Source organism: Scomber japonicus, chromosome 9, assembly GCF_027409825.1.
Source record: "Scomber japonicus isolate fScoJap1 chromosome 9, fScoJap1.pri, whole genome shotgun sequence".
Lineage (NCBI taxonomy): Eukaryota > Metazoa > Chordata > Actinopteri > Scombriformes > Scombridae > Scomber > Scomber japonicus.
In genome coordinates this window covers 29,067,906-29,089,434 of record NC_070586.1, presented here as the reverse complement: position 1 = coordinate 29,089,434, position 21,529 = coordinate 29,067,906, and the positions used below count along the sequence as shown (strand labels likewise).

Genomic DNA, 21,529 nt, shown 5'->3' with positions numbered 1-21,529 from the left:
AGACAGTTGCATACATGTCAAGACTTTGCTTTGAGCAAGTGTTTTAATCCCATTCCAGGTTATTCCACTTGACTCTAATCATGTGCATAAGCTAGCAATGCAAGAATGAGCCAAGACCTCCTTTTCACTTACATGTCCACTCTCACCACACTGCCTCTTCTTTTTGGTTCCTAGATGGCGGATGGTGGCACTTACACCTGCAAAGTATCCAATGTGGCAGGCCAGACAGACAGGACATTCAGGCTGACAGTTTATGGTGAGGATACCCCAACAGTGATCTTAAAGTAACACTTTGTCTCCAAAAGGGAGTGGTAGGAATTTATCAAATATAATACAAATGTATTTTAATAGTTCCACCTGTCCTGGATGGGCCTCTCCAGGAGTCTCTAAACTACACCCTGGGCTCCCATGTGGCCCTGCTTTGTGAGGCCTCTGGGGTCCCTGTGCCCAGCATCACCTGGCTCAAAGATGGAACTCCTATCGGTGAGAGGAATGCAATGAAAGGGGAAATTTGAATAGTATGAACTTGTCACGTCATGTGTGACAGCTGGTGTAAGTAAACTTTTTTGTTATTCAGAGAGCAGTCTGCAGTGGCAGTGGTCCATTCGAGGGAACCGGCTTGAGCTGGGGCCTCTCACTCTGTCTCATGCTGGGACGTACACCTGTCTGGCCAAGAATGGCGAGGGGCAAACACAGAAAGACTATACACTGACAGTGCAGGGTAAATAGTTATTTGAAATTTGAGCAAAATGAAGGACACTCACCTTGGAAATGTATACTTATCATGCAGGAAAGAATGCATTTTATTTGCATTTAACAGTAATCTTTGCCCCACTCAGTATCACCTACCATCTTGGACTCTGACCAAACATCTGATGTGAGTGCACCCATGGGAGAGGAGATGACCCTAGAGTGCAGAGCAACTGGAACCCCTACACCCCACCTGAGCTGGCTGAAAGATGGAGTGACTTTAGAGGGATCAGACGCTCGTCATATAGCGTAAGTCATTCACAGTCCTTATTTACTGTCAGGGTTTAAAAGCAGAGAGAACTGTATGAAATAACAATAATAATAACATTATTACTATTATGTATATAATTCATAACTTCAGTTAGCAGCTTTTGCTTTTGCAGTTTAGTTTGTTTGACAAGCAGATCAAGAATCAATCCCTGTCATTCCTTAATGTTTTGGAAATGAAATACTAAGCATCAGCACTCTAAATTATGAGCATAAAGAGGGATCTGTGGACAGACAAATGAAGTCATTTATAGTCCCTTGTCTAATTTCATCATGGGGAACAGTAAGAGCAGCTGTTTTACAGCTGTTCAGCTGTTTATGCTGTCAATGCAACTGCATCAGCCAGTGAAAGCAGGAGACAAATGTCTGTGTGTGTGACTGTGAGAAAGACGTGGGACGGTGATGATAATGATGATGGGAAAATAATTTTGCGGTTCAGAAGTGGGGCAAACAAATAAGGGATGTCAGTTTAGATAGGAAAACTTAATGTTGAATTGTTATTATGAATGTGAAAACATGCTGTGTATTTGTAATTTTGCAGTGTGACCCCTGATGGCAGCACGCTAACCTTACTGAGGCTAAGTCCTGAGGATTCTGGGACATACACATGTTTGGCTGTCAGCCCTGCTGGCCAGGAGAGCAAGATCTACACACTCTTTGTACTGGGTCAGTTTCAACATGTAATTGTGTATCTGTGCTACTGCTCAAGTTTTCAGTCTTCAGTTTACTATCATATATGACAAAGAAAAGCTTTTTTTAAATGTTTGATTGGAAAAACGACTAAACAATTATTAGACTATGAAAATAGTTGTAAAGAAGTAAAAAAGTAAATATTTGAAAGGAAAGCAAGGGGAAAACATGCAGCACACAGTCGCCCCCAGGCTGGACTGATTTAAACTGGGAACATTGAGGTTAAATGGTCAGGTTTACAGACCTCTAGGCTACCAGAACTCTGCAGTGCTAAGGTTGAATGGTTTGATTTGCCTCCTCACAGTCCCACCATCTATCTCTGGTGAGACCACTGTCCCCAGGGAGGTCCAGGTCACGCAGGACAGTGCTGTCACTCTGGAGTGTCACGCAGCAGGAAACCCTCCGCCTCAGATTAGCTGGCTAAAGAATGGTCAAGCCCTTCTTCTCTCTCCACGTACACGCCTCCTGTCTGGCAACTCTGTGCTGAGGTCAGTTTAGAATACATACAGAAAGCTGACCATGATCATTCTTAAAGATATATATTACAGGTGAGTTGATGCTGAGTTTGCCCTTTTCTTATGATTTAGGATTTCTCCTGTGCAGCTGTCTGATTCTGGAGTGTACACATGTGTGGCTCGCAGTCGAGCTGGTCTTGCTGAGCTTAACTATGATGTCCAGGTCCAAGGTACCATCATAACACACCAACTACTGTGGTTACAGCATAAATCTAATTCCTAATACCTTAGTAAAGCCTGTTAAACAGTTTGATTTGTTGGAGTAGTTGGCTCCACTCTCATTAAATATCATAGGAAATGCACAAAAGTCAGATTATTGTAATCCCTAACATAACATGGGCCTTTGATTAAAAGAATTTTCCCTTAGCTGATATGTAGCATTTAAAAAGATTTCACAAAGATGTGTGTGTGTGTGTGTGTGTGTGTATGCTCTGTAGTGCCCCCAGGTGTGGATCATGTTGAACCAGTGGAGCCGGTTACAGTGGTCCAGGGGTCCTTGGTCACGTTAACCTGTGAGGCTCGAGGTGTACCTCCTCCGACATTGACTTGGATGAAGGATAATCAACCGCTGTCACTTCACCGCAACCTGCTGCTGGATGGACAGGAGACGCGGCTGCAGCTGCCTGACGTAACACCTTCAGATGCTGGCCTCTACAGCTGTGTGGCGAGTAACCAGGCTGGAAGCAGCACAAAAAGTTTTAATCTCACCATTCTCGGTAATCCCAAAACAATCTCTATATTTAATTCATTTGCACACTGAAGCCATAGTGTAAACTAATTGAACAATTAAGCCAAAACACTCTCTTTTTAATCCAGAGCCTCCAAAGATATCCAGCTCCAGCTTGCCAGAGGAGCAGACCATAGCAGTAAACAGCCCTCTGGAGCTGGAGTGTTCCGCTGTAGGAGTCCCACCTCCCACTCTCAGCTGGCTTAAGGATGGTCGCCCCTTGGAACGAACCGACATTGTTCAGGAGGATGGACACTTTGTCAGGATTAGCAAGATTCAGGTAAATTACAAACAATGGTGACAATAGTAATTGTGTAAAGTTGAAGCCACAGTAGATTTTATTGTTAAAGCATGCATATAGTAGCTGTAAACCCGTGCTCTGTTCAGAATAAATAATGGTGAAAACTTTTCTGTGAAGAGAAAACTAAAACCCAAGGTTGAGGCACCCCAAAAGAAGGAAATTCAAAGTATATCTTTATAAACAAAAAGGTGGATTCAATTGACTCAATTGTTTAAACCAGTCCCTGAATGACAGGGACTATTAAGTGCAAACCATTACATTTGTGTACAATTTAACCTTCTATTCATCATGAATCTAAAGTAAAAGATGCAACAAAAAATGCACAAAAGTGTTTAAACAGGATCAATCATTTCTGATACATCATTGTTATGCAAGAAGCACTCAAGCTGATTACTGTTGTCTCTTTAAAGGTTGAGGATGCAGGTCTGTACACCTGCTTGGCCAGCAGCCTAGCAGGAGAGGATGGAAAAAACCACTGGGTCCGAGTCCAAGGTGACACAAGCTGTTCTTGTACAGTATCCCCCGTCTCCTTTAACTTCTTCCTCCACTGGCATTGAGGGCCTGATGCATAAAGTTCTGTGAACATTCAGGGCTAAAAATCTGTACACTCAAAAGTAAAAACAGACTTGGGTCTGGTAATTGCATTTTCCAGCTATCATGCACGCAATATGACATAAGAGTACATATAGTGAGTTATATAGACTTTTGATGGATTCCACAGACAGGTTTATTACAGACTGTGCACCATTCTCATGCTCATTGTTTGGGTGATTACATTGTATTCATTTATTTTCACATGATAAACACTACATACTTTTTTATCACATACCCATGTGTATCTAATTATTTCAGTCCCTCCAACCCTCGTTGGCTCTGGTAATGTGAGGACACTGACAGTGCCGGTTAATGGACACCTGACCCTGGAGTGCCTGGCTGATAGTGACCCCCCTCCTGATATAGAATGGTACAAGGATGAGGTCAAAATGCAGGTACAGAGTCAGCAACATTTAAGAAAAAAAGGCATGAAAGAAAAGCCATCTCCTCGGACTGTAACACAGCTTTTCCTTCCATCCATCAGCTGGGTGGTCGTATTCAGCGACTGGCAGGGGGACAGTACCTGGAGATCCAAGAAGTCAGGCCTGAGGACAGTGGCCAGTACAGCTGCGTGGTCACCAACATGGCAGGAAGCAACAGTCTCTTTTTCACAGTGGAGATTCTCTGTAAGTCAGCTTGTCGATACAGTATGCTTATTGTTAAAAAATAGATCTACATGTTTAACCTAAATCACAACATGGATGTACTTTTTGATTCTCTAGTACCACCAGTAATAAAGGAGAGCAGCCCAGTGGTGACAGCACACGTCGGCCAGGATGCAGTTTTACCCTGTGAAGTTCAGGGTGACGTGTCTCCTACGATCATGTGGAGAAAAGACGGCTTCCCCATAAATCAAGATAACAAGAAGTAGGTCGTATATTTTTTGGTTTTCTAAAGGGCGATCCATCCTTTTCTACTTGTTCAAACACAGATGTAGCTACATAATTTCTGACCTGATTTAATGTATGGATCACAGCAAGGTTCCATGGAGTTTAACTACTCTAAATTCAGCATGATGTGTATTTCTTTCAGGTATACCATGTTAGCAGAGGGCTCCTTGCGTATACATGAAGTTCAGCTGAGCGATACTGGCCGCTACTACTGCACTGTGTCAAATCAGGCTGGCTCAGATCACAGGGGAATGGATCTTCGGGTGTTGGGTAAATATAGCAAAAGAACTTAAGCCTTAAAGAGATTTTTGTTTTTATTATCCATAATCCTTGTTATGACTTTAGCTGAATTTGCTATCCTTAAACACAGAGATGAAGGGACTGTGGTCAATTTTTCTGAATTTGTTCTGTCTTCTGTTAGTGGGTCCTTCAATCGGTCTAGGTTCATTCAATGTGACAGTGACCACAGGGATCAGAGCTGTGCTCAGTTGTGAGACTGCAGGTATACCTCCACCCAAAGTATCCTGGAAAAGAAATGGGACTCCCTTAGATATCAGCCATCAGCCTGCTGCATACAGGTAAAGACAGAGCTATATGACTGTAGCTTCCTTCAATAAACAAGAAACATGCATCACAAATCCTACAGCCGTAAGAATTTAAACCTGACACAGTCGTGCTCTACTTTCCAGGTTACTGTCCTCTGGGTCCCTGGTTCTTTTGTCCCCATCCAATGAGGATGAAGGTTACTTTGAGTGTACTGCCGTTAATGAAGTTGGAGAGGAGCGCAGGGTCATTGAGGTCAACCTGCAAGGTATTGATTTTGAGATGTGTACATTGTACAAGCAGACTGTAGAAAATGATTTCAAATAATTGAATTGATGAATTTTCTCTTTGCTCTTGTAGTCCCGCCATCTATTGAAGATGATGTCACGACAATCACAGCTGTGAAAATGTCTCCGGTGGTGTTGCCTTGTCACGTACAAGGACGCCCTCAGCCAACTGTCACCTGGACGAAAGGCGGGGCCAAACTGGGCCCCAGAGGAGGAAGTTATCGTGTCCTTCCTACTGGTAAGTATCAAAGGAACTGTCATGGTTTTGAAGACACTTTTCATATTATCACACCTCATGGTCTACTGGAATAATAATGCCACAAGGTAAGTAATATAATTCATCAAATGTGACAGTAAAATATTTATGTTTCTACTTGTCTGTGCAGGAGTATTGGAGATAACTGCTGCTGTGCCAAGTCATGCTGGCAGGTATACTTGCTCAGCCCGAAACCCAGCTGGAGTAGCTCACAAACACATCTCTCTCACTGTGCAAGGTGAGCTGCAAGTCACTGTGTTAATGTTATCTGTCAGAAAACTTCTGGTAAAATATAACAACACATAAAACAATAAATCTGTTCTTCCATGAACTTAGAGCCCCCAGAGATTAGGCCAATGGCTGAGGAAGTACAAGTGGTGTTGCATCATGGGACCGTTCTGTCCTGTGAGGTTAAAGGATTCCCGAGACCGTCCATCACATGGCAAAGAGAGGGAGTTCCCATAGCAGCAGGTAACAGTATATAAATATTGTAAAAATACAATTAAACTGCATAGATTTTGATTCTCATGTGAATGTGGCTTGTTTAAAAGGTCACAGGCTGGCTGTGCTCTCAAATGGAGCCCTGAAGTTTTCTCGTGTTACGCTGGGTGATGCCGGGACCTATCAGTGCCTGGCAAAAAATGAAGCTGGCGTGGCTGTGGGCAGAACCAAACTAATCCTTCAAGGTAATATGGACTTTTGCTCTCAGGATGTGGTTGTGGTTAGAGAAATCACAGGCTGCAGCAGATTTAATCCACTTAATACCCAACATCTTCACCCTTGATGAACACACATTTGGAGAGATTCTCCATATTGCACCAGTTGCCCAACAATTGGCTGCTTGTGTTCAAATTGTATGTGTGCTAATTGTGCTAATATTTCAACTGGTCTTCATTGATTCCTGATATCCATTTTTGACATTCTTGACAATTGATACATTTTCACCTTCTGTGTCTCCAGTTCCCCCAGTGCTGAGTGTGCCTCGTGTGGAGTACACTGCTGTGCTGGGCCAGCCGGTTAGCCTGGAGTGTGTAGCTGATGGGCAGCCCCAACCTGAAGTTAACTGGCAAAAAGAGAGGAGGCCTCTGGTTGACGGTGCTCATACACATGTCTTTGCCAATGGAACATTGGCAATTGCATCTACCCAGCGCAGTGACGCAGGCCTTTACACTTGTACTGCCAAAAATCTTGCCGGCAGAGCCAGCCACGACATGAGACTGGTTATTCAAGGTGAGTTACGGTTCTTATACAGTTTACAAAAAAACTGACTATACCATGTTTATTTAATATAATGGTGTTTTTGCCTTTCAGTCCCACCCATGATTCCTCCTGTGCAGACAGAACTATCAGTCATTCAAGGATTTCAGGCGTTGCTGTCCTGTGCTGCTCAGGGTTCACCAGAACCCAGAGTATCATGGGAGAAGGATGGTGCCATTGTGCCCAATCTTCCAGGCAAATTTACTGTCCTGCGATCAGGAGAGCTAATTATTGAGAGGGCTGAGGTGAGCCTGAGTACAATCAGCATTATGAGCCAAGATCTCTGTGCAGGATTGGGTCTAAAAATGAATTCTAATCACTTTCTTCACACAGCTGGGAGATGCCGGTGTGTTCACATGTGTGGCCACCAATGCGGCAGGCTCTGTGAGACAAGACATCAACCTGTCCATCAACATGAGGCCTGTCTTCAAGGAGTTGCCAGGTGATATCACTCTGAACAAAGGACAGAGCCTGGCCTTGTCCTGCCACGCTCAGGGAACACCTTCTCCTGTCATCTCCTGGACTGTCAACAACACTCCTTTCACAGGTATTACCCAGGGCTTCACAGCACCTCAGTGCTACCAAAATATCACAGTGCCAGTTTGACTAAATTCACATGTTTTTCAGATCATAATATAATAATATGAAATAGCAGTCAACTTTAAACCATGTTGTTCCCCATGTACCTATGTTGACTCAGTTGGGATTGATTGATCAAATATGCTCCAGGTGCCACGGTAGATGATGCCGGCAGGAGCTCTGTCATCATTGAAAACATTACTATGACTGATGCCGGGACATACGTGTGTATAGCAGAAAACAGTGTTGGCTCCATCCGAGCGCTCTCATTTGTCCGCATCAGAGGTGAGCTTCTTGCAGGGGACCATAAATTGAACTTTTTACAGATAGTGACATCAACTTGGTATTTGTCATTTTATAAATACGTGTTGTGTCTTCAGAGCCTCCAGTGTTGAAAGGCGAAGCCCGCATGTCTCAGACAGTCGTCCAGGGTGGCTCTGCTGTGCTTGACTGTCCAGTCCACGGAGACCCCAGCCCAGTCCTCCGCTGGCTCCGAAATGGGAAACCACTTCTTCGCTCCCTCCGGATGCAAACACTTCACAACGGATCCTTGGTCATTTACAGCATCACAGTAAATACAAATTTCACTTTACCCCTTTATGTCCCTTATGTTACATCAGTTACCCTCTCTCTCTAAACAAGCTTTGTTATAGTAAAGTCACTCACGTTTGAATGATTTAGATACTTTAAGCAAACTAATTACATCAACAAATGTTTCTTGTGTTGGAGAACAATGCAGCAGTATTCAACCAGATCAAGCTTCATCTGCAGTCCCCTTGGGTGGAGGAACAGTGTGTGACTGTCCTGCAGCGTCCTTCCTCCACCTAAATCAGATTGGAAGCGCTTCAGTCTGAGAGGCTAACAGCATTAGCAACAGAGGGAGGAGACGAACAGAGAGAGCTGAATGTTCCCAGACTCTGCCCTCCTTTCCTTAGCCCATAACCTTGTTATGTCTCTAACTGCTGCTGTAATTGCACAGCCTGCAGCTGAGACTTTCTCACAGACGGATGACTGCCCTTCCCACTGAGCGCTATAATGTGAAATTTCCTCTCTCTGGTTCAATAATATCTATTATGACAAAGAATTCAATGAGATAAACTCTCGGCTGCCCAGTGGAAAATGTCAGTTTCTTTCTACAATAATGTCAGCTTTCTTCTATAGGAACTATGTGTGATCTAAGACACAGTTTTGACCTGAAGGTCTGTGGCACTCTCAGAGGATAAGTGTTCCTCAGAGTGCCAATTAAGCCAACTTTTCCTCGTCTACCTGTTTGATCTTCAGGCTGCAGATGAAGGACAGTACCAGTGTGTGGCTGAAAGTGAGGCTGGAACAGCTGAGAGGACCATTACTCTCAAGGTTCAGAGTGAGTTCTGTTTTTATAATTACACACGTAATATTAAAGTTAAATTAATAACATGTTAGTATTACGCTATACCTCCCACACAGCCTGGCTTCCCTTTTTAAGAACTATTTTAAATATCAAAATTTTCTTTCCTTTGATGCAAGTTTTAATTTCTCTCTTGTGTGATTCCTCCTCTTTTCCTCCCTTAGAGAAAAGATTATCATAAGTTCACTGGGGGTTGTCTTGGTTAAAAATACAATATTTCTGCAAAGCACTAAGAACCAATACTCAGCCACAATTTGTTCTTTTGTTCCTCTTTTTATCTCTGTGACTCAGTAAATGGCGGCTACTCTAACTGGGAGGAGTGGGGCCCCTGCAGCAGCACCTGCGGACAAGGCTTCCAAGAACGGATCAGACTTTGCAACAACCCAGAACCACTCAATGGTGGGCGATTATGCAGCGGCCCCAGTATCGATTCCAGAAAATGTCAAGCCGGTCTCTGTCCAGGTAGGACCAACTTTCACATTTAATATTCTTGATATGATTTGAAAATGACATTTCCCAAAAAACACAATGCAAGCTTATTGGTATGTAAATGGACAGCATTTAATGTAAATGTATCAACTCATCATTTTCCATCTCTGTGATGTGGTTATTGGTGAAAGGTGAAACCCCTCGCAAGACTAGAGGCAGCCTGATAGGAATGGTGAATGAGAGGGAGTTTGGAGTGTCCTTCCTTGAGGCCAACATTACAGATAATATGGAAGAGGGCAGCAGCACTATGCAGGCCCGCTTGGACAACATCCCTCCCAGTGTGGGTGAGTGGTCGCACATTATATCACCCAGGCTGATGTTTTATTTGCCTGATTATTTACTACCAAGACACCAAACACTGTAAGTGATGAAGGTGAATTCAGGTAGAGTGAATTCAGTTTTTGGTTTCTTTTATGGAATACAGTTTTAATCTTGTAAATCACACACACTGTATTTCTATTGTGCTATTATAGGTCCAAAGCTTATTGATACTGTTATGTTGTAGGTCCCCTGCTCCGGGTGCTGGTGTCTGTGTTTTCTCCCATCTACTGGACCACTGTGTTGCAGAGTGGAGCAACCAAGAATGGCTACTCCTTCACTCAGGGCCAGTTCAGACAAGAGTCTCAGCTGGAGTTTGAGACTGGTAAGATCAGTTTTTACATATCAATAATTTGTGAATGTTTTTTCTTTTATGGCAATGGAGATTTTAAGAAACTGGTTAGAAGATAGGCCTGCTGCTCATCTGTTATGAGATTAAAATACTAATATTATATGAATGATAATAAAATCATGGTATATATTTTAGACATATTAGATATCATGTATCAGGTTTTTTATTGATGCATTTATACCAATGTTTATATACACTATGGTGAGTGAATGCAGAGCAAACTACACACTGATACAAACTAAAGAGACAGGGTTTAGTTTAGAGGTTTTTACCTGTGACCACTGATAGTCTCCTTTACGTTCACTTTTTGTAGTTTTCAAAACAACCAGCAGATGGTGCCACTCACAACCACTGACATTCATGAAAGCTGTAACTTCTAAACTGTGCTTTTAGATGAGTGATAATCTTACCTTTTCTATTCTCTTCTACCAGGGGAGATTCTTCGTTTGACCCACATCGCCAGAGGTGTGGATTCTGAGGGAGTTTTACTAATTGACATCGTAATTAACGGATTTGTTCCTCCTTCATTATCAACTTCTCATCTGAGCCTCCAGGTGCGTTCACTGCCGTCATCTCAGTGTGAATTTAAAAGACTTAGATCTAATCTCATTAGAGAATGTGCAGCTGATGCAATTTAGCTCTTCTTCAGTTTTCCCTGACCTGATTTGTTATGTGTCCTGAAGGAGTTTGACGAGTCATATGTGCAGACGGGCCAAGGGCAGCTGTACTCGTGGTCATCGCAGACCCACCAGAGAGGAGGAAACCCCATGGTGCTGCGCTGTAACCACACTGTTATTTACGAGGGCCAGGAGGAGCGCCAGGGCCCTGTGCTCCAGCTGCTGAAGGTCTCCGGGATGAACAGTGTCTACAACATGTTTACTCTCACTTTGGATTTCCATATCACTGCCAGCCTTCTTATACCAGGTCTCTACAAATAATAAATCAGATAAAACAGCAACATCACATGCTGGATCTGAATATTGAAAAAATATAAAAACTGAACGTTTCTGTCTGCAGATGGTAATGGAGAGACATGCCCTAAAGGTTTCATTCTTGACACGGCCTCCTACTGTGCTGGTATGCTGCTTTCCCTTACTCTGCCTCATTTATCTTTTGGTAATATATATCTTTGAGCAGGTGTTTTCTTATTGTGATTAAATGTGTTATTATTAGATGAAGACGAGTGCGCACTGCAGTCTCCCTGCTCTCACTCGTGTAACAACATCATGGGAGGATTTTCCTGTACCTGTCCCTCTGGCTTCACCATCTCTTCAGAGACCAACACATGCCAAGGTGAGACAAAAACAACACACTTGCTGGGATTTGTGTGATTAATTACCAGACAAACCTGTCCCAATAGAAGATATGAAGAAAAAGCTACTATAAACTATAAACTTGATGCGTCTTTAAGCTTCCATCAGCATCTTCCATCAGCATTTGGACTCACAACTACATTTTTAATGTCATGCAGATATTGATGAGTGTGCCCAGGGCTCCCACATGTGTCACTACAACCAGCAGTGTGTCAACACAGTGGGCACATATCGCTGCCAGGCCAAGTGTGGACCAGGATTTAAGCCCAGCATCACAGGAACCAGCTGTGAAGGCAAGTCACTATTAACCAAATGTTAAACATTTGCTTTTAAATGTTTGGTTATGTTTTTGTGTACTTTTCTTTTTCATGTTGAATCAAATTATATTTGCTAATCAATAAAGATAAATGTAATTTATTATTGTGTGTATCTTATAAACTAGATGTCCATGATAGACCAAATGTGTCAAATTGTGTGTTTCAGATGTGGATGAGTGCCACGAGTCTGCTCTCTCCCCATGTCAGCATCAGTGTCTCAACACTCTGGGCTCGTTCCGCTGTGTCTGTCACCCTGGATACCAGCTGTCAGGACACCGCTGCATTGGTCAGTCAGCTAACATAGTGGGACTTCCATACATTCTAAGAGCTTGTTAGATTTAGGGAACTGTTTGAAACTGAATGACTAAATTCCATTACGTAATAACCAATATGAAAACTTGAGAGTACTATTACAGCCAGGGGCTAACTGGCAATCAATAACAGAACTGTTGTAATGGTTGCACTTTTACAGACATCAATGAGTGCATGAGAAATGTGTGCCCAGCTCATCAGCAGTGCCGTAACACAGATGGAGGATACCAGTGTTTCGACAGCTGTCCAGCTGGCATGACCAAATCAGAGAATGGAGCCTGCGTGGGTTAGTGACTCTTATACTTTTATTTATTTAAAAGATGTTAAATGGTAGCATACACGGGTACATACTATAAATCATTACTATATTAATTTTGACACATTAGCATGATAGTTTTTGACTTGTTAGAAAACCTCAAAGACAACATCAGTGATTTTACCAACTTTTTTTTTTCCTGGCGGGTGAAGCTTATTTGTCAAGTGAGGGTATCACCAATGGTAATAAGATTGGCAGCCTCCACCAAACTCTACACTCTATTTAACATTGGCAGGTCAGACTTCACAGGAAACCTGCTGGATTGCTCAAAGCCACTAAATAGCAAAAGGTCGCTGCTTTTCCTTTACAGAGGGAGCTAAAGCTTTTTTTTTTAAAAGACTATTAATTAGAACAAAGAGAAAACCTCTGAGTGAAGAAACCAAGATCCTCTTTATTACAGGATGTTAAAAAGTTTATAGTAATGTGGTCTTAATTTTAAGAAACTCTATAGTCCCATTAACACCACTGGCATGTAATGGAGGCTTACAAACATGGTTCATTTGTTACTAGTATTTTGGTCATTATACTTTGATATCACTTTGATATCTTGATTTTTAAAAATTAAACCCATTCAAAGGAAAATTCATGAAGTTTTTGTACTTTTGTTGACTGCATATTTTCCAGATATTGATGAGTGTCAGGATGGAAGTCACATGTGTCGCTACACTCAGATCTGTCAGAACACAATCGGAGGTTATGGTTGTGTGTGTCCCAGAGGTTACAGATCCCAGGGAGTGGGCCTCCCATGTCTGGGTAAGACATCTGCTGTGTCTGTTTCATAATACACTACAACTAACGTGACTTTTACAGAGACTGCAAATTATAATGTAATATTTCAATTTTCGCTTTACCTTTCAGACATTGATGAATGCCTGCAGTTGCCAAACCCTTGTGCCTTCCAGTGCCGTAATGTGCCTGGCAGCTTCAGGTGCCTTTGTCCCCCTGGTACTGTGCTGCTTGCAGATGGGCGCTCTTGTGCAGGGTTGGAGAGAGGTCAGACCTTCACCAACGGGACCAGAGTGAGAGCAAGACTTCGCCCACAACTAGTGTCATCTCTCGGTAGACCAATCCTGTCCCGTACTCATGGAGTATCCCGCATTACCAGACAGAGCTGCCCTGTAGGGTACACCAACAGAGACGGCACATGTGTTGGTGAGTATTCTTCAACAGTAGTTTTACAGTCATTCAAAAACACGGGCCTTTATTTCAACAAGATTCGCAAGTCTCATATTTACCAAATTGTTATTCTGTGCACAGATGTGGATGAGTGTCTGCTCAGGAAGCCGTGCCAACATGAGTGTCGCAACACAATTGGCAGTTTCCAGTGCTCATGTCCCCCAGGTTACAAGCTGTTACCCAACGGCAGGAGCTGTAAAGGTGAGAGTCTCGCTAAACTGTTTCCTAACTACATCTTTGCCTCAGTTATTACAGCTAACCTTTTAATCCCTTTCTCTACCATTAGACATCGATGAATGTGTAGAACAAGGCATTCAATGTGGACACAGTCAGATGTGTTTTAACACCAGAGGAGGATACCAGTGCCTGGACACACCCTGTCCTGCATCCTACCAGAGTGGAGGAAGTCCGGGGTAAAATACAAACATTAGGCTTAAGATATTGTAGCATGCAAATATTAGCAGCTAGAAGATATTTTAATGCTGATGTGGTAGTGAAACTTTCCTTCTTTGTGTTGATCTTTTTTAAAGGACGTGCTACAGGCCTTGTTCTCTGGACTGTGCCACAGGAGGCTCTCCTCTGATCCTGCAGTACAAGCTGCTCACACTTCCCTCAGGCATACCAGCCAATCACAATGTGGTACGACTGTCAGCTTTCTCAGAGTCGGGTGTCCTGCAAGATCGTACATCCTTTACCATACTGGAGCAAGAATCAGAGGCTGGTATGGTGGGCCGTGTATTTGGCATCAGAGACGAAGCAGGCAGGGGGATCATCTTCACGCTGCGGGTTCTGAACAGACCAGGACTAGTGCGACTCAAGGTGCAGGCCACCACCATCTCACTGCAAGGCCGTATTACCTACCAGAGCATCTTTATCATCTACATCTCTATCTCATCGTACCCCTACTGAGCCGCTGTGCTGCTTTATAGATGGGTGCCTCTTCACTACAAGGCAGTTCCCCCAAAACCCATGCCTTGGACACATTAGACCCTGCAAAGAAGCTCTAACATACAAGATAAAGAGGACATGGTCAATCAGTGGATTTCATGAAGATGTGTACCCTAATCTGTGACTGAAAAAATCCAGAATGAGAAAAGACCTTATTTTTACCTTTAGTAGGTTCCTAACTTCTTTTGAAGAAGTGACTGATATATCCTGGATGAACTAATTATTTTGTTCATCTATCTGGGGAAGTGTCTAGAGTGCCTCTTTCTATTCAATATGTCATATACAGAAAATGCAGTCTGGAAAAGTGTAATTAGTTTGTCAACCAAGCACTGAAGTTATTTACTATCCGTCAGAAACTTTATTGTTTTACTCTCATTTAGTATGTGTGTGTGTGTTAGTTTCAGATGATGAATATCTAGTTCTGGGTCATTTGTATTCTCATATGAAAATGTGTTTGCAGCCCTCACTTGGAAACAGAGGCAAAATGTTTTCAAAAGTAATGAAATTGTACAATGTTTTGATAAGTAAGTGCAGGATTTTGGTTTCCCCCCTTATTTTAATTTATTTAAGCCACTTCAACACGTCACTGGTTTAAACAACATCTTCCTGTCATGTTTGTAATGAACCTGTAACAGTGGCTTGTAGCTATTTATGTTGTGAACACATAAGTGTGACAGTGTTTTATCTATCTTAAGTGTTTTTGTACTCTTTTATATTTTTTTATCATGTAAAGAAGTTTCAAGGAGCCTTTCTGAATGTACTCGAGTGTCTAAGTGGATACCATCGACTTCACTGAGGCAGTGATGCAACTGGTGCTACTGTTATGAGCAAAACAAGAATGTTTTCAGGCAGTTAAGAGACACTGATCACAGAGTTTGACTACACTTAAGAATTTGTGCCGTGAGGAGTCAGCTACAAATGCCTTTCCTGCATTCGTGACATCATACATCACGTTTAGAATAGTTGATCAAAATCAATCTTGTGCTGTCGATATACAAACCTGAGGAAGGAAGTTGCATCAGGAGTGCAGTAAAAAGTTTGCCCTGCTCTTACAGATTAAACAATTCAATCTCTGTTACTGTAAATGAGTGTCTCATACTTGTAGAAATAAACTGGACAACACTTTTGTCACTGTCTGTTATTTCCTACTGCAGCTCTAATTTGATCTTGATTATACTATACCATAGAACCCAAACTAACAATTGTCAAACAGTATTATGTGGCTGACGGTAACATTTTAACAAAGAAGTTGCCCCAACATAAATAAATATCACATTAATATTAAGATTAGTTACCAATCTGACAATTAACAGACTGTATGTAAATTCTTATTGATAACATATAATCAAGATTTTTAGATGATTATTGACTGCAACTTACTTTGACAGAAACTTCAATTTAATATTGACAAATCTTCATTCTACTTTAAAATATCTTCATCCTACTTATCTTACTAAAAGAAATGCTCATAACGGCTTATATGGCTATGAAAATGCACGACAGTAAATACAGATTATAAACTAGCATAGATTTATCATGATCAACCCATACTTCACAATAAACAATGATCCTGGTAACATGAGAAAGTGACACTAACATTTGTATCTAAAGGTAGGAAATCAATCTTAAAACATTTGATATACTTTTAGTAAATGGTAGGTTGGAATGAGAAATGGTTCTTGTTGCCACACTATTAACTTCTACTGGCAGGTCATCATTGAAGACAGGTGGGGCTTATATGAACCTCCACACCAGATCTATCTTCTCCAGTGCAAAGATGTGTACTCAGAAAAGCAAGGAACAATAAAAAAAGATGGAAAACTGATACTTGGAGGTGGAAAAATATATTACTGTTTCCAAGAACCTGAATCTTGAACTCTAAAAACCACAGAGCACACAGGTAGTAGAGGTGGGTGATATGGATAACATCTGTTGTGGATTATTTAATTGTTTATCATGTCAGTAATGCTGTGTACAATATAGTAATTATCCAGACATTTAATTGTGAAATTGTTTATAGACAAAGGCATCAGGAGGGAATACCATAATGCAGCACTGCTCACTATCCATATTCCCTACAAGGTTTACAACTAGAAATCTAAAAAGCTACCACCATATTAAAAGTATCACAAAATCCATTGAGGTTAACAAATTTGCATCATGCCACAAATATCCTATGACACAACATTACCATAAATATTAAGCCTATAAATAAGACTGAACTCTGATGTTTTTGTCCACTTTGGATACATTCAATGTGTAATAAATATGGTGGTTAGTTTAGGTAATACCACAGCTGCTCAGCAGATGGAGCATCTTTCAGACACTTCTCTAAATATTTAAACTGACTGTCAGAACTGCTGTGCTTTCAGTACTGAGTATTGTTGGTCTCTTAGCTGTCATCACTGTCAGACATTGAGCTGCTGGTTGTAATAACTAAGTAAGACTTGAGGAGGAAAAAAAACAAAAACAAATAACGCACAGTAGTTCAGTCTCGACAGGAGGGAGTTTCAACATTACCCCACTTACAAACAGACCTGTGGCTGTTGGCAGAGAAGTGACTACAGCATTGACCCATGTAAAAACCTTTGCATGAGATCAGTTTAAGTTTGACACTCGTGCCATGCATAGACAAGGCTGAAAAGTTGATGCAATCTGTCCTTTGTGATACATTTTTTTGCAGTTCATTTCCTGGATATGACTAATAGAGAAAGTTAATGTGACCTGGGGTGAGCTGAGCGTGAGTGTTGATGCTTCAGTGTTATGTGTGTGTGTGTGTGTGTGGGAGGCTGCCAGGAGTTGTTTTGCTTTTTGCTGTTTTGGTGATGTGATCATTGGTTTGGATGTTAGAAGTTATTGGAGACTGTGAATGGACTGTCAACATTGGTGAGCTGGTGTTTATGCAGCACTCGTTATGAAATGATCAAATACTGGACAGCTAACATAGTTTTGAGTTACTCTCCTAATGTGAAATTCTCCATAATGTGACCGTATCGTCGCTTTTATCGTAACAAAATTAATTTTATAACTATTTAAATCTTTTTTTTTTTCGTAATATAGACCATAAAAAGGATATCATCATGTTTTCCAGGCAAGTAACAAACCCGGGAACAATTTTCTGAAGGCCTGTTTCTAAACAAGCAGCTATTAAACTCAATCCCTTTCGACTACGGTACATGTGAAACTAATTAAAACAATCTGTGCTGCGTCTTTAATATTTCTGAACCATGGGCAATAAGTAAAGCAGCAGCACCATTAAGACTTTAACACACACAAGTAAACAAAATGAGTAGTGGTAGCATATAGCTTTAAAAACACAGCAACAACAAAAAAAGGAACAAGCATTACTTTCTGAGAAAAACAGCAGGACTGCACACCAGAGTGGAAGCTAGTCATTCATTAAGGTTTCATAAAGCTTCACAAATTCCCCGCAACATGTGCAATATACTGTAAGGCAGACTGGAGGCCTTTCCACCTTTTACTATAAAACACAAAGCATTAGTGGAAATGAATGCTTAGAGCTGAGCGATGGCTACCAGTCCCATCTCCCCTACTGCTTTACACAGTCAGGATGTCAGGAGAAATGGGGACTCGCTGTGCTCCACTCACTAATGAGCACAACACGGCTGCCTGTTAGTAGGTATAAGCAATGGAGCTCAGACCAAAACCATCATGAACAAATTAAACCTGCAAACAAAAGAATTCTGAGAATCAGAGTTTTGTCAAACATTTCACAATGTCCTAGATTCTGCCTGAGATCGAATGCTTCTTTTAGAGGCCAAATCCGTCATTGTTTGACCACAGAGTGGGCAAAACACTAAAACCTTACAGCACGGATCAATATATGTATAATTAACAATTACCTTAAATTCATACACGTAATGGGAAAGGTGTCGCTCACACCGACTAACCCACGGAGAAATATCACACCACTCTGCAGTTCCTCAGCTTTATGGAGCTATTATGGTATATTTCTGCTCATTTTTTGGCTTTATGGCTTGCAACTTTACTGTTTTGGTTCAGACTCTCATTATTCCCAAACACAGCAAGCTGCTCGTTGCATCAAAAACAAAAAAAATACTGCCTATAAACTTGTATACTACCTGCCCTGCACCAAACAGGAGAGGTACACAAAGTTAGCAACAAGCAGCTTAAGATCCAGATGTTTCCATCAGGAGCTGGTGAAAATCCAGAAGTGTGCTAAAAGGTGAAATTATGTTGGACTTTATAAAGGTGATAATGTTTTTCTGCTGGATGTATAAATAGGCAACTGTTTGCCAACACTTTCACCATGAAAAACTTTGTGAGCTGATAAAATGTCAATTTTGTGTGTTGCACCTCATTGGGCCAAAAACAACAATGAATCCAGGTTGACAAGTTTATTGTTTAATGCTGGTAAATGTATTAAACGATCACTGGGATCAGTTTAGAAGTGATACTGTAGCATGTTGTGCTTGAGTGTTTTGAATTTAGGTGGTGGATCTCTTTTAAGCATCTGCTGTCATTGAACAGCCACAGATATGCCAAGTTACAACAATACAAACATGGCACAAAGTCATAAAATCATTACATGAGGTCATTTTTTGTTGGATTACATTTCTCAGACATTTTTCTTTGACACTACATGAAGACAAAAAGAACACAAACTTTTTTTTCTTCTTTTTTCCAACTGGAACCAGTAATGAACATGAGTAATGCCCCAGCTACAGACGGTCATAACTCTGCTGTCTGTAACTAAGTGTGGGGAGATTGAGTAATCATGATGTGGTGACTAAAAGTTAATGGTGAAACTGTAGGGGAGGATGACAAGACTCAGCGAGTGAGGCCATACAAGACAGTTTTATTTCAATGCCAGATTGTTAAAAATGTCAGACAAAGACTTGTTTCTCTGGTGGAGAATCAATCATTGAAGGTAAAGTGAGCTATGAGTACTAGTCAGACTCGTCTATTCCCTTTAACAGTTCTACCTCCCCTCTGTGGGTGCTTGTGCTCGAGCTTTGCTTCCTTATTAATTTGCACAGGATGAGGCCCACCTAATGCCAAAAATGCAAATGTAATCAGGCTGCGTGCTGCAGTTGAAGATGTTGGCAACATGTTTTAAAACCATTAATAGAATTTGCAAGCGCCCACTTTGTCAACATTGTGTTCGAGTGTGGAGAGAAATTTATGAAAGCGCAGCGTATTTTCCAGATGACATATTAAGTTTCTCTCTCTCCATATGGCTGTACTGCCAATAAACGTGATAATCAACATATGCAAGTGTGTTCGTACCCAGAGCGTTACCCTATGCCCTGCTGGAAATGACTTGTGCACACATGAACAAGGATGGATGGTAATATTTACTTGTTGCCATAGCAGCAGTGAAATATGCATATATAAAAATCTTAAAAAGTAGGCCAGTGAAAGTGTGGAATAACGCAGACATGGCGCACAAACGTTAATAAGGGGTCATTTGTGTGTTAAAAAAATTAAAGATTATTTATAATGCACGTGCACTGACTTTTTACCATTGCACTTTCTGTTGCCCTATTGAATTTGCTTTGTTTAAGAGGTGTTCATAGTTTTTAGTGACGAAAAGGCTCATATTTGGGGCTGAAGTGTCAGAATGTGCATGAGCTCATGGCGATACGCACAAACACCCGTACAAACATGAAATACTGCTTAAATGAAGCGCTCCCCTCAAACTATCGCCCCTCTCAGTGGGGTCATAAAAAAGCACACTGTGTGGTATATTTCTTGACATCATTCTTTTCGGCCAGCTTGACAATATTTCCTGCACACGTAAGGGAATGGCTTGCCAAAAACATCAATGAGTTTTTGGCCAGTCTTTACCTTTTACAACCCTGTATAAGACTTAATATGACTGTCTGTAGAATGTGCAGCCAGTGATATCATCTCGGACTGTTGCTGGGAAGATCTCGTTCTGCCAACCGGGTCGTAATTATCCGTCATTATCGATAACTGCCAACAAGAAATCCAACGCTACACCAACTTGTTGCACTTTCATGTGTTCTAAACATGTTTGCCTGAATGTCGCTGTTGTGCAACTACATGCTTCTGGTGGAGATTTAATGCGAGCCAGACACTGACTTCATCACCGCAACGCTTACCACAGTAGTTCCATCCATCCTGCTTCCCAATCTGCCAGCCAAGCCCTGCTTCCTACCATTACTCCATGGGACTGCAGATGTGTGTGTGTGTGTGTGTGTGTGGGGGGGGGGGGGGGGACTAGTATCAAATCCTCACATTACGGATGGAAAGAGGTAAAAAAGACTACCACTGCTGAAAAAAAAGAGAGAGAACTCACACAGCTCTTTGGTTACATTCCATACAGTCTCAAAGCTACTGTTTTGGGTTCGGTTCTACAGTTAATATTCACATTGGCCCAGGCGTGACAGCAGATCCACTGACGCCAGATTTTCTTTTTCCTCACACTCTCACTTTTTTTTTTTCCAAGCAAAATGACTTTTCAAGCTCAAATGAATAAAATCTATATATAAAAAAAGGTTCAAGCAAGTTAAAGACATTATAATGGTAGTAGTCGTTGCAAATACTTAAGTGTAGTGAAAGACTAAAGCATGCATATTTCAGTAACTACAGTGCAAACTGAAATACACTAAAACCTGAAACTAAATTTAATGCTGCTATAATCCATACTTTGATATTTACAAGTGATCAAAATACTAGGTGTAATAAGTAAGAGGTTGTTTATAGTGACGAACCCACAGATAATTATCACTTGACTCTGCAGCACAGCTTTACATAGAAGTTGAGCTCACAGTTTTGGTTTTCTGGTCAGAAACTTTAATGCTTTAGTTTGCTTTCACCGATTTTAGTCAGCACAGTTTTAAGACGACAGCTGTTTTCACCAAAATAGCTCTAAAATCCAACTGTGAGCTACTTATCCGGCGCACAAAAGTAGGCAGTCAAAGTCAGTGAATAGCT

General features: G+C 41.4%; 1 protein-coding gene across 1 annotated transcript in view; it reads left to right on the top strand.

Moving 5' to 3' along the window:
- Window positions 1-14,617, top strand: part of hmcn2 (hemicentin 2) — a 43,155-nt gene extending 28,538 nt beyond the window's left edge. The window contains exons 41-81 of the mRNA XM_053325931.1: window positions 175-256; window positions 352-483; window positions 578-721; window positions 840-999; window positions 1,559-1,683; window positions 2,012-2,195; window positions 2,295-2,392; window positions 2,660-2,938; window positions 3,039-3,229; window positions 3,661-3,742; window positions 4,103-4,239; window positions 4,329-4,470; window positions 4,567-4,711; window positions 4,877-5,004; window positions 5,156-5,312; window positions 5,424-5,545; window positions 5,638-5,802; window positions 5,951-6,058; window positions 6,157-6,291; window positions 6,372-6,506; window positions 6,781-7,050; window positions 7,132-7,322; window positions 7,411-7,624; window positions 7,807-7,941; window positions 8,037-8,227; window positions 8,938-9,019; window positions 9,335-9,505; window positions 9,664-9,816; window positions 10,038-10,175; window positions 10,635-10,756; window positions 10,886-11,126; window positions 11,220-11,279; window positions 11,376-11,495; window positions 11,674-11,808; window positions 11,999-12,118; window positions 12,305-12,430; window positions 13,085-13,213; window positions 13,319-13,612; window positions 13,718-13,837; window positions 13,923-14,049; window positions 14,167-14,617. Of these exons, the coding sequence (XP_053181906.1) occupies window positions 175-256; window positions 352-483; window positions 578-721; window positions 840-999; window positions 1,559-1,683; window positions 2,012-2,195; window positions 2,295-2,392; window positions 2,660-2,938; window positions 3,039-3,229; window positions 3,661-3,742; window positions 4,103-4,239; window positions 4,329-4,470; window positions 4,567-4,711; window positions 4,877-5,004; window positions 5,156-5,312; window positions 5,424-5,545; window positions 5,638-5,802; window positions 5,951-6,058; window positions 6,157-6,291; window positions 6,372-6,506; window positions 6,781-7,050; window positions 7,132-7,322; window positions 7,411-7,624; window positions 7,807-7,941; window positions 8,037-8,227; window positions 8,938-9,019; window positions 9,335-9,505; window positions 9,664-9,816; window positions 10,038-10,175; window positions 10,635-10,756; window positions 10,886-11,126; window positions 11,220-11,279; window positions 11,376-11,495; window positions 11,674-11,808; window positions 11,999-12,118; window positions 12,305-12,430; window positions 13,085-13,213; window positions 13,319-13,612; window positions 13,718-13,837; window positions 13,923-14,049; window positions 14,167-14,545 (6,369 nt within the window). The 3' untranslated portion in view covers window positions 14,546-14,617. The remainder of the gene's footprint in view (window positions 1-174; window positions 257-351; window positions 484-577; window positions 722-839; window positions 1,000-1,558; window positions 1,684-2,011; window positions 2,196-2,294; window positions 2,393-2,659; window positions 2,939-3,038; window positions 3,230-3,660; window positions 3,743-4,102; window positions 4,240-4,328; window positions 4,471-4,566; window positions 4,712-4,876; window positions 5,005-5,155; window positions 5,313-5,423; window positions 5,546-5,637; window positions 5,803-5,950; window positions 6,059-6,156; window positions 6,292-6,371; window positions 6,507-6,780; window positions 7,051-7,131; window positions 7,323-7,410; window positions 7,625-7,806; window positions 7,942-8,036; window positions 8,228-8,937; window positions 9,020-9,334; window positions 9,506-9,663; window positions 9,817-10,037; window positions 10,176-10,634; window positions 10,757-10,885; window positions 11,127-11,219; window positions 11,280-11,375; window positions 11,496-11,673; window positions 11,809-11,998; window positions 12,119-12,304; window positions 12,431-13,084; window positions 13,214-13,318; window positions 13,613-13,717; window positions 13,838-13,922; window positions 14,050-14,166) is intronic.
- Window positions 14,618-21,529: the final 6,912 nt, after the last annotated feature.